The 11567-nt window shown below is 49.9% G+C and overlaps 1 protein-coding gene across 18 annotated transcripts in view; it reads right to left on the reverse strand.

Annotated features, from left to right (window-relative positions):
* TSPAN9 (tetraspanin 9) overlaps window positions 1-4150 on the reverse strand; it is a 311820-nt gene extending 307670 nt beyond the window's left edge. For 12 of the 18 annotated variants that reach the window (XM_084859974.1, XM_084859961.1, XM_084859962.1 and 9 more), the window contains exon 1: window positions 2754-2845. Coding sequence is in view for 1 of the 18 variants with exons in the window: in XM_084859973.1 (XP_084716099.1) it covers window positions 2754-3090 (337 nt within the window). In the remaining 17 variants the exon portion in view is untranslated. Of the gene's footprint in view, window positions 1-1809 lie in introns of all 18 variants that reach the window. The other 6 variants (XM_084859979.1, XM_084859977.1, XM_084859967.1 and 3 more) reach the window with 4 other exon arrangements.
* Between the last annotated feature and the right edge of the window lie 7417 nt (window positions 4151-11567).

The following is an 11567-nucleotide window of genomic DNA, read 5'->3' on the forward strand; positions in this document are numbered from 1 at the left end:
GATAGCGCTCTTCAGTTACTTGCAAGGTTGTCACAGAGAGGAAGGCCGGGACCTCTTATCCATCATACCAGAGTGCAGAACACGGAATAATGGGCTCAAGTTACAGGACGCCAGATTCCAGCTGAACATCAGGAAAAACATCCTGACTGTCAGAGCAATACAACAATGGAACCAATGACCGAGGGAGCTGGTGGGCTCTCCCACACTGGAGGCCTTCAAGACGAGGCTGGACAGCCATCTGTCAGGGATGCTCTGACTTGGATTCCTGCATTGAGCAGGGTGTTGGACTCGATGGCCTTGTAGGCCCCTTCCAACCCTACTATTCTATGATTCTATAACAGCTGGGTAAGCAGCAGCAAGGGCAGCTAGTGGTGCTAGTGGAGTCTTGCAGGACTGCAGAGCGAGGAGGTAGGTGGCGAAGGAGGCAGGCAGGCAGAGCAAGATAGAGGCAGGTGGGCAGCCAGGTAACTGAGTAAACAGCCACGCCCTTGCCAGACAGGTACAGTCCCCCTGATAGTGAGCAGGATCACTGTCCTAAGACACAGAAGGTGAGCTAAGTGCTCTGGATAAGAGCTGCACTGAGAGAGCAGCTAGGTGGGCAGTAGTGATCACCCTCTGTTCTCACTTACAAACAGTGCATGGGGTGGCTACTTTCTCTTTATAAAGACAGAATCAGCTATTTTCCTAAACTGACGTTGGGGCAGGACGTTTACTGGCACAGGAAGGTTGTAACATTTTACACTCTAAAAATGAGACCACCCGACCATGATTTTCTAAGTATGTCTTTTACCCTGAGCAAATGTGTTAACAGACATGCCCATAATGAAAGTTCCTTTATAAATAAGCAACACACGTCTTTATAGGTAGAATGTGGAATAGAATAGAAAATAGGCACTATTTTAAAAACTGAACATCTATGAAAGTAGTATTTTTACATTTCTGGCCTGTGTCTTTTCTTATCCTGGGTGAATTGCCACAAAAGGAATATTCCTTGACTTTTAAGAATACATATTGCCTTACTTTATGTTCTTCTGGGAATAAACTGTTTTAATTATTATTAAAATATAGGAAAATAACTTTGCTTTAGTATCTAGCTAATTTCTTTTTGCTCCTTGAATCTGGGTATTTTGCTCTACTTGAATTTATTTCACATACATTTCTAGTCTTATGCTGCTGAAGAATTCTTCTGGCCATTAAGATTTGTTTTATATATGCAAACATATTAATTATGTGTTGTGCATTGACAATTTTATCAACTGTGTTTTGTAAAATAAATGTATACTGCTTTACTTCTGCATCAGAGTTCTGCGTTGATCACCTTTTAATGAGGGAGCATTCAAACATGAAAAACCTTTTACCATTTGATTTTACAGGATGTATCAACTGTTTCCCTGTTCTAAAGAAAGAGAACTCCATATTTCTATATTCCAGCAGGCATTTACACAGCTGGTAAGAAAAGATCATCTGTCCTAAACCCCTGCTGCTGGGTATCCACCAACACCCTCCCTTAACTGCTAGTACCCAATATTAACAATGGGATTGTTAAAAATAAAAGGACATTTTCTTAACGCTACCAAACAAAATTCATTTGTGTGGTCAGCCCCCATCTAAGTAACTGGCTCTGCTGCTTTGCCTACAAATCCCCCAGCCCCCGGTTTCACCAAGTTACAGAAAGGGCTATCTATGTGAGTTTCTATCACCCTCTGTTCCATTCAGGAATTCAAGAGGTATTACAGAAATACACCCATTTTATGCCATCTCCCATGCCAATTCCATAACAAACATGTTACAGAGTTGATTCACTCTCACCTGATCTGCAAAAAGCAGAGAAGGAAATCCTAACCCCTTTTCTTATGAGGCCAAGGGACTCTGTACTATGGGATTCCCCTTCAAACACGCATTTCCTGTGAAGTGCAGTAAACTGGGATTAAAATGGAGGAAACAGCAGCACATTACCAGGAAGGCAGAGAACAGCCCATGCATTCCTTGCATTGGCTGAAAAATGTCTGTTGGGCTGGGCTACCTCCAAGTTTGTTCATTAGTTTTTGGAACATAAACACACCATCACGTAACAACCTAAGGAAGCGGGAAGCCAGCCTTGATCCTATACACTGCAGCGATAGGAGTATAAGCCTCCTTTCTCCAATTTCCAGCCAGGGCAAAGCAATTCAGTTGGGCTGCGGCCCCAGTGCCAGGAAAGTATGGTGCACTACGGACTTTCATTCAGCGAAGCCCAGTTCTACGGTCCTTGTATAGCCTCTCTGTGTCTCAACAAACACAACACACCCCGTCTTCACTTATGCATCGCTACACTTTCTCACTCTCGCGAAAGTCTCTCCGCTGTCCTCCACAACTAGCTGATCAACGCCGCCCATACCCAAAGCTGCCTCCCCCCCCCCCCCCGGATTATCACCCGACTATAGGGGACCTGCAAGCTGCGACGCCTGCTGTGCTCCGGACCCCATTTCTTTTGCTCCCCCACCCGCTTCCTCCCAGCACTCTCACACGCTCCGCCGCTGCCAGAGACGGCGGGGCCGGGCTGGCCTCGAGGCATCTTCTCGCTCTCGAGGCGCTGCTTTGCCCAGGGCGCACCGCGCTGTGGCTGCACAACGGCAGCGGGGAACTCGCGACGCCTCTTCCCGCCCGCCCCGACGCTCCTGCTTGCCACACGGAGCACGGGCCCCGGGGCCGACCTCTGCCCCGCTGCAGCCCAGCCCAGCCCGTCCCGTCCGGAACGCGCTCTCCGCACTTACCCGTCCTGGAAGCAGCCCGATGCGAGCCGGGAGCGTCGCCGCGCACAGAACGGGCCGCTTCCCCGCGGGCTCGCTCCGCTCCGCCGCCCGCCAGCGGGAACGGGGGCGAGGCCGGGAGGAGCCAGAGCGGGCGCCCGTGGGAGCGCGCCGCCCTCCCGAGGCCCGCCCTCTCCGGAGAGGCTGCCTGCCCGGGCGCCGAGGCTGCGGCCTTGCCCGACAGCGAGGAGGGGAGCTGCGAGGCTGCAGATTTGCCCGCTATCCAGACCGCACTGGGAAATGCGTGTCCCCCACCCCTTTCCAAGAGCGGGAGCCGGCGAAGGGGGGCTGCAGTTTCCATGGTAACTCTTGACCCTGGAGGAAGGAGTAACGGGGGAGGGGGAATGCAGTGAGGCGGGACCAAGGCTGGTCCTCCAGGATAAAAGGGGTCTCCCGACAACAACACCCCCCCCCCGCTCAGAGGGAGAAGGCGACTGGGCGGAGGCTGCAAGGAGCAGCTGCCCCCTCTCGCTCCCGTGCTTGCCTCTGCTGTCCCTCTGGCGTGCTGGGGAGAACTGACCCGAGCAGGGGAAGCAACCCTCCCCTTCTTCTGGGGGGTGGCCTGCTGGTCCCAATCCCCTCCATCTTGCTACCCGCGGACAGCGAAGGTGAGTTTGCGAAGGATACTGATGCAGGCAGAGGAGGTGCTGCCTCCTGCTGCACACTTGCAGGCTCTCTGGCCATGCGGCGCCCAGTCCTCTGTGCCAGTGCCACCCACAGAGAGAAGGTGTGCCAGCAGGTAGAGGCGGCAGCAGGCTCCGTGCCACGGTCACTCACGCATTTGGAAGCAACAAGCACGTCCACTTGCCTGCCTGACCCCTCTGAGCAGCAGCACTGGAGCCCACCCGCCACATGTGAGCAGTTGTGGCAGCCACTCCGGACCTCCAATACTCACTTTCCCACTTTCAGCCTGCTTTGTTCACTCTCGCGCCGCATCTAGGAGAGAAAGTGAGGGGGCAGGGGGGTGCTGGGCTCCCTGCTGTCACCATCAGATGTAATGGTGCATCACAGTGTAGAGACCCACCCAAGGGGGCAAAACTTTCCAATGTTCTTCCTTGGCAGCAGCCAATCGGGGCCAGTGCTGTTGGGTTCTCTCCTGGCATGAGGACCTCTACAGATGCCTGACAGTGACAACCCCTTACTCTGGCCCTGCCACAGTGTAACTGACCAGTGGTGGCTAGTGACTACTGGGGCGGGGGACACACTGACAGATGTGGAGCCAAGGGGTCACAGTGGGCAGAGCCTTTCTGCCAAAAAAAAATGGCACTCAAGGTATCTAACAATAATAAAACCAAGATTAAAACGAAACCTTAGTTAAAACAATAATACAAACAAAGAGATTAAAAACACAATTAGAAACTATTTTAAAAAAGGAAATGCAGCACCTAACCCAATAGAACTCACTTCAGCAAGAGACCAGCTTATATGCCAAATGCCTGCTTGAATAAAAACACCTTTGCCTCCTGGCTGAAGGACTGCAGAGATCGTAGCACCCCTCAGCAGGGAGGTCCAGAGCCTGGAAGCATCCACCGAGAAGACCCTCACCAAACGTGCCTTTGAAGGAAGCGAGACCAAGAGAGGGCCTCCCCAGAAGATCTTAAAACCCAGGCAGACTCAGATGGGAGAATGTGGTCTTTCAGGTAGCCTGGTCCCAAGTCATATAGGGACCAGTCATACATCATAACTAGCACTTGGAATTGTGCCCAGAAACAGAGCAGTAGCCAGTGAAGCTATTGGCCCAGTTTGCACGATCCCACAGTGGTTAATAAGCCACAGTGGCTTGTTAACCACTCTGCACATACCAGTCATGTGCTGGGGGATTAGCATAACCACCCTCTGCAGCACAGCTTATCATATCATGTGAACACAGCCAGGGTGGGTTATGCCCATGAGTTCTGGGTGGCTTGGTACCCACGGCAGCAACCCACCCTGGCTGGGTTCACACAACATGACAAGGCACGCTGCCAAGGGTAATTATGATAATGCGACCGGCATACACGGCAGCGTAAATAAGCCACAGTGGCTTATTTTCCCAGCTGCGATTGTGCAAACTGGGTCATTGTAACATTCTAACTGGCCCCAGTCAGTTGTCTGGCGGAAGCATTCTGGACAGGCTGAAGCTCCCAGGCACTTTTCAAAAGTGGCCCCACATAGAGACTATCACAGTAGTCCAAATGGGCCAGCTTGGAAGTGGAACAGCAAATGACGCCCCCCCCGACACAGTCCATAATACCAAAAGCCAGTCAAGTTATTTTGGCCCTTGAGGCCAGTCGACAAAAGTTATAATGCATAATAACATAAATAAAAGTATGCTATAATAAATTTGTGAGTCTTCAAGATGCCACAAGACACTTTGTGGCTTTTGAACACACAAGAAGAGGTCCCTTTGCTTCTTCACATCGGTTCAGCTTTCTCGAACAAATGTGGCCCCTGCTGTCAAGGAGGATCATTGCACCCGCCAGCGCCTGGCCTCGTGGATCAGTCAGCAGGTGCAGTCCTGACAGATGCTTTCAGAGCCAAGGAGATCCAAACACACTCAAGTCTGTCAAGCCAAGCCACTCTCCATACTCACATCTTACTTTGCTCCTAGACCAAACATTGCTGCTCACATCCCTTTGTGCTGCAATACCACGTTGGTCCCCCTGTCCCAGATAAGGGGCCTAGGCCAGCTTGGAAGAATCAACAAGTAAGGAAGGCCTCTGGCACTCCAGGGAACATGTCATTGGGAACATGTTAGCAACAGTGGTGTTGCTAAACAATTTATGACCCTGGATGTAATAGTCTTATAGCCCCCTTTATATCTTAAAATGCATCCCTTCAAATAGCAGGTATACTTTCCACACTGTACAGCTGCTACATTCCTGATGCTAGAGCAATGATACTATTTGCTCCCTCATCTAGGATTCTCCCTCATCTAGGATTCCACACACGTGCAGAGTTTCACATTTTAAACTCATTTTGAACACACAAGTCCTACAACTTTCAGCATGCCCGAGCCAGCCATGCTGGCTAGAGGATTCTAGGAGCTGTAGGACTTTTTCCTGTCTAAACAGGCACAGGATTGTGCCTTTAACTCATCATGTCACACCAGCATGACTACAGGAATAAAATAGGATTTCCTTCTGCTGCCCTAATGCTGAACACACTTACTTAGGAGTAAGTACCATTTTGTTGTAGGAAAGGATAATATTGTAATTCAAATGTAAACATAAATGTCTGTCACCATGTACAGAGTTTTCCCATGGAAAATCTAGCTGGTTCACTGTTGTGATTATTTGACTGGGATGAAAATGCAGTTATGCATGACTGAAGGAGAGGCGATCTATATATGTTTAGGGGCACTATTACTGTACTCAGTATCATCTTTATATAGTTAAACATCCCACAGTACCCTACTATTCTATTTAGCAATGCCTTCATCTGTATCCCCTTCTCCTGCCTTTTCTCCACCCTCCCTTCTTTTTCAGGCTGCAATCCCATGCACATTTACTTCAGTCCTACTGATCTCAGAAGTGAGTAGACATACTTAGGATTGTGCTTCAACTCAGTTCTTAAGGTGCCATAAGACACACACACACACACACACACACACACACACACACCATGTTTTCCAAAAGAACCACCTGCTGATTACTGCATTATATGTGTTTGAAAAAAGGGGTTGGGACACCTAAAATAAGCAGGGGCAGATAGGAATTCTTTTAGCAGTCCTGTGCTCTTGCAAACCTGAAGCTGGATGCAGAAAGGCGCTGCTGGATCCTCTTTATCCAGGCAGGACCTCGGGGCACTGCAATTCTTTTTTTTCTTCCCCTTTCAGATTCCAGCAGCTGCGCGCTCACGCTCTCTCTCTCTCTCTCAGCAGGGGCTGCAGAGCTCATTGGGATGGGAGGACAGAAGCTCAGTAGGGGAGAGGGCCTCAGTCCACTGCACCTCGCAATTCCTGTTCCCCACATTTGTCTACACCTGAAAGGGCCAGCAAAGCAGCATTCGGGAGCGGAGGGAGGCAGCACCAGCTGCCCCAATCTGCCGCTGCTTGCAGGGGCGCCGCCTGATGCAGGAGCCTCAATTTGCGTAATGGATGGGCCGGCCTTGCACGTGGGATACAACGAAAGCATGTGTAACCGTGGCCCCATCCAGCACACGTTTGTAACCCCACCCAGCACACATGTAATCCCTGTTCACTGCTGTGGCGTTCCCTAACTAGGAGCACCTCTGTCTTGTCTGGATTAAGCTTCAATTTGTTCTCCCTCATCTAGGATCCAATATATCAGAGGTACCAAACAGGGCTGCCTCCTCTCTCCATTGTTGCATTTGCTTTCTCTGAGCTACTGGCCAATGCAGTTCTGGGAAATCTGACTGTGCAGATCTGCCACGGGTGCCCGCAACACTGATGATTCTCACAACTGCAGTTGTGACTGAAACGGGCAGGCTGTGAACACATCGGCCAAGAATGAAATCAACGATGGGTGCTGCTCGCTCAACACCTCTCTGGGACTCTGCTGGGGCCACAAGTGTGGCAAATCACAGAGGAAGGGAGCAGTGGCAAATTGAAATAGAATGCTAGGTTAAGAACAGAGGCATCAGGAGGGGGTGACACATCAGGGCTTGTTCCCCAGATGTCTGACCCAGAATCTTCATGGCTGGTCTGGGCACTTGTGCATATTGATCAAATGACAAGACGGGTCTTGAGCTCTTGCATTCATAGCTCACCTGCGCATCTGTGACTCTTTTTCTTTTCCTTCGTCTTTTGGAGCTGGGCGACAGAGCACCTGGCCCTGGCCAGTAAGAGGAAGAGAGGAGGAGCCAGCAGGTGCCTCTCACTATCTCAGCAGATGTGGTCATTTACAACAGGCCGTGGGAACTGCTTGGTTGCAAACTTGTCTAAGGGTCATCGAGGAAGCAGTCTGTGGGAGGGGAGGCCATGCTGAACTGTGACCTCGGGGGTTATTTTTTCCATTAGGTGTGTGAGGAGGAAGGGAGAGAGGGTGGGTGGCAGATGGTCTCTAACAGTGAAGGTCTCCCCCCCCCCCCCCGAGACAACTGGGTGTTGTGCTTGGGCTGGCTGGTCTTCTCTTCCGCATTGAAACGCTCTTAGCAGCAGCCACTGCTCATCAGCCCAGGCCCAGAGGCGGCCAGCTCCTGCTAGCCAGGTGCTCCTCAGCCTTGGACTGAGAAAGCTGAGCTTCCCAGCTGGAGGCAGTTGAGAGTGGCTTCAGGGCAAGAAGCAGGAACAACATCCCGCCCTGCAAACTGCTGTCCCTGTGTTTTATGGAGAACAGCAAAGTCCTGCAGGGAGAAGAGTTACGAGGGCATTTTCTTCCTGCCTTGTGCCCCGGAGCGGCTCTCAACAAGCGTCTCCTCCTCACGGGAAGGCCAGCCTTGTCAGTCCGCGTTGATGTGGGTGCCTGCCATGGCTGCAATTCTTGCATGCCTTGTGAGGTGGGGTGGCTGCAATGCCTGTAGGCAGGGACCCCTAGGCGGCGTTGTGCATGAGCAGATAATCGCCTCTTAGAGCAGACTCCTCCTTTGACAATGGCTTCCTAGCGATGGGAGAATCAGTGAAACTCGAGCCTATCGACGTCGCAAGCTTTTTGTTGTTTGAACGGGGAAAGTGCGCATTGGGTGCGCATTTCCTAAAGTGCACAGCCGCATGCATACTTCCCCCCATTGACTAAAGTGTCAAAGCACACACTTTTTAAAGCACGCACTTCTGAAATCGCGGGCTTCTCCAACATTCACACTTTTCAAACCAGCAGCGCAAGCTCAGCAACGTGCGAGCCTTGCTTGCAAAACGGGCTCCCGTTAATGTCTGCGCTGGGGGTGAGAATGGGGCAAGTTCTGACCACAAATGATCCAAAACGGAATTCTCGTACATCCCGACATCTTCCTACTTCTTTTGCACCGCTGGCTTGCTCTTCTTTGCACAGTCAACCTAGGTTCCCCAACAGTGGGACAATGGGATTAGTCAGTAAGGAGCTTGCCTCTCCAAACTCTGGCCAATAACGTGGCAAAGGGGAGGGGCCCACTCATCTGCACTACGTTAGTGTGTGCCTGTGTGTCGGCTGCTGTGACGGAGAGGGAAGCTACCAATGAGTACATTCAGTGAGCCCAGAGTACATTCGTTCAGGCAGCCACACATGTTTGCATTGTTGTGAGAAACCCTATTTGAGCAGGTTAACAGCAGCAGGTTAACAGCTCCTGCTGGCTGCTTCTTTGCAACTGTTAGAAAAATGCTGGTAGCCTTGATTGGGGGTGGGGGGAAGAATTCATATTGGAATTCCACACACCCAAACTACTGTTGGTGGGTGATGCAAGTCTCACCGTCTAACGGCGGTGTTACAATAAAGCTTGCATTTGTATACAGACTTTGCTGAGAACGCTGGGTTGTCAGAGAGAGGGAGGAAGGAAGCTGGCCTGCTGTGCGGGGGATGGCAGGAAATGCACTCCTTAATTTGTGAGGGTGCAGAGCAGCTGGGATTGTATTGACAACCAAGGAACGTAGCACACAAACGTGTCCTCAGCACTTCCATCCAAGGGTCTTGTGTAGGGCTGACCAGGTTGAAGTGGAGAACAAGGTGTTGGGGCACATGAAAAACGAACGTATTTATTATGGCATAAGATCCTGTGGACTACAGCCCCTGATGAATTTTATAGCCGTTAAGGTGGCCCAACACGGCGTTTTGTCCCACTGGGGGAAAAATATAGAAAGGAGCAAGGGACACACCTGCAAACGATGCCCAAAAGGTTCGGCAATCCTTTGTTTTATTAAAGAAGAATTTAAAGTGAATTAAAATCATTCATCAGGGGAATTGGAATCCTACATTAACACCGAGAAGGTTAAAGATAATCAAGCATTTAAAGTCAATAGTGACGCTAGGTACACTAGGATTTACAGAAAATCATGTGTGTGCGTGTTCAAAAGAACAGTTTTAATTTCTAGTAAGGGGTGTGTCTTCAAAAGAAGTTTGATAAAAGTGCAGCACCTCAAGGAGAAGTTTTAACACCTAGTGAGGGGTGTGTGTGTGTGGCTGATCATGCAGGAAGGGGGAGAAAGTGCGGAGGAGGGGAAAGAAATACGTTTCAGCTTGGGATCATTTGAATGGGGGAGAAACAGACTCTTTTGGGGGAATTGTGCGAGAGTTTGGAGGAGGGGGTTAGAGCAAATGCAGGGGTTTGAGAAGAAAGTGGATGGAGAGGAGTAAAAGAGCAGGAGGGAGCTCCCAAAGCCAAGGGCTTTTGGAGTTTGGAATGGGATGGAATATTAGGAAACAGGGAGGAAAAGAGAATAGCTGGACTATGGACTGTTTAGAAGGAAATAGAAGATAATACAAAGATTTACCTTGCCATATCTGCTGACTTGTGAAGCGATGGGAAGCTCTGTTGAGCTCCTTCTGTGGAAAAGAAGGGGAAACAGGAGAAGGGGGATGCTCTTCTGAGCAAAAAGGATGGAAGGAGTCCTCTTTCCTTCTCTCTGTGGGCATCTATGTTGTTGTTGTTCAGTCATTCAGTCGTGTCCAACTCTTCGTGACCCCATGGACCATAGCACGCCAGGCCTTCCTGTCCTGCGCTCTCTCCCGGAGCGTGCTCAAGTTCATATTCATTGCATCGGTGATACTATCTAGCCATCTCATCCTCTGCCGTCCCCTTCTCCTTTTGCCTTCACTCTTTCCCAGCATCAGGGTCTTTTCCAGGGAGTTTTCTCTTCGCATTAGGTGGCCAAAATATTGGAGCTTCAGCTTCATTATCTGTCCTTCCAATGAGCAGTCAGGGTTGATTTCCTTTAGGATGGACTGATTTGACCTCCTTGCAGTCCAGGGGACTCGTAAGAGTCTTCTCCAGCACCACAGTTCGAAAGCATCAATTCTTCGGCGCTCAGCCTTCCTTATAGTCCAGCTCTCACAGCCATACATTACTACTGGGAAAACCATAGCTTTGATTAGACGGACCTTTGTCGGCAAGGTGATGTCTCTGCTTCTTACTATGCTGTCTAGGTTGGCCATAGCTTTCCTCCCAAGGAGCAAGCGTCTTTTAATTTCATGGCTACAGTCACCGTCTGCGGTGATCTTGGAGCCCAAGAAAGTAAAATCTGTCACTGCTTCCATTTCTTCCCCTTCTATATGCCAGGAAGTGATAGGGCCAGATGACATGATCTTAGTTTTTTTAATGTTGAGTTTCAAACCAGCTTTTGCACTCTCCTCTTTCACCCTCAACAAGAGGCTCTTGAGATCCTCTTCGCTTTCTGCCATTAGGGTGGTATCGTCTGCATATCGGAGGTTGTTGATAATTCTCCCGACAATCTTAATTCCGACCTCTGATTCATCCAACCCGGCATTTCTCATGATGTACTCTGCATATAAGTTAAATAAGCAGGGTGACAATATGCAGCCTTGTCGTACTCCTTTCCCAATTTTGAACCAATCGGTTGTTCCATTTCTGGTTCTTACTGTTGCTTCTTGACCCTCGTACAGGTTTCTCAGGAGACAGGTAAGGTGGTCTGGTACTCCCATCACTTTAAGAATTTGCCACAGTTTGTTGTGATCCACACAATCAAAGGCTTTAGCGTAGTCAATGAAGCAGAAATAGACGTTTTTCTGGAATTCTCTTGCTTTCTCCATGATGCAGCGAATGTTGGCGATTTGATCTCTAGTTCCTCTGCCTCTTCGAAACCCAGCTTGTACTTCCGGTAGTTCTCGGTTCGCATACTGCTGAAGCCTAGCTTGTAGGATTTTGTAGGGCATCTATACGCCAGCCTAAAATCCTGCATTTAGAACAGGGCTT

The sequence above is a fragment of the Heloderma suspectum genome, chromosome 5 (genome assembly GCF_057233095.1).
Source record: "Heloderma suspectum isolate Gila_16-S chromosome 5, 16-S_ref, whole genome shotgun sequence".
NCBI classification, from domain to species: Eukaryota; Metazoa; Chordata; class Lepidosauria; order Squamata; family Helodermatidae; genus Heloderma; species Heloderma suspectum.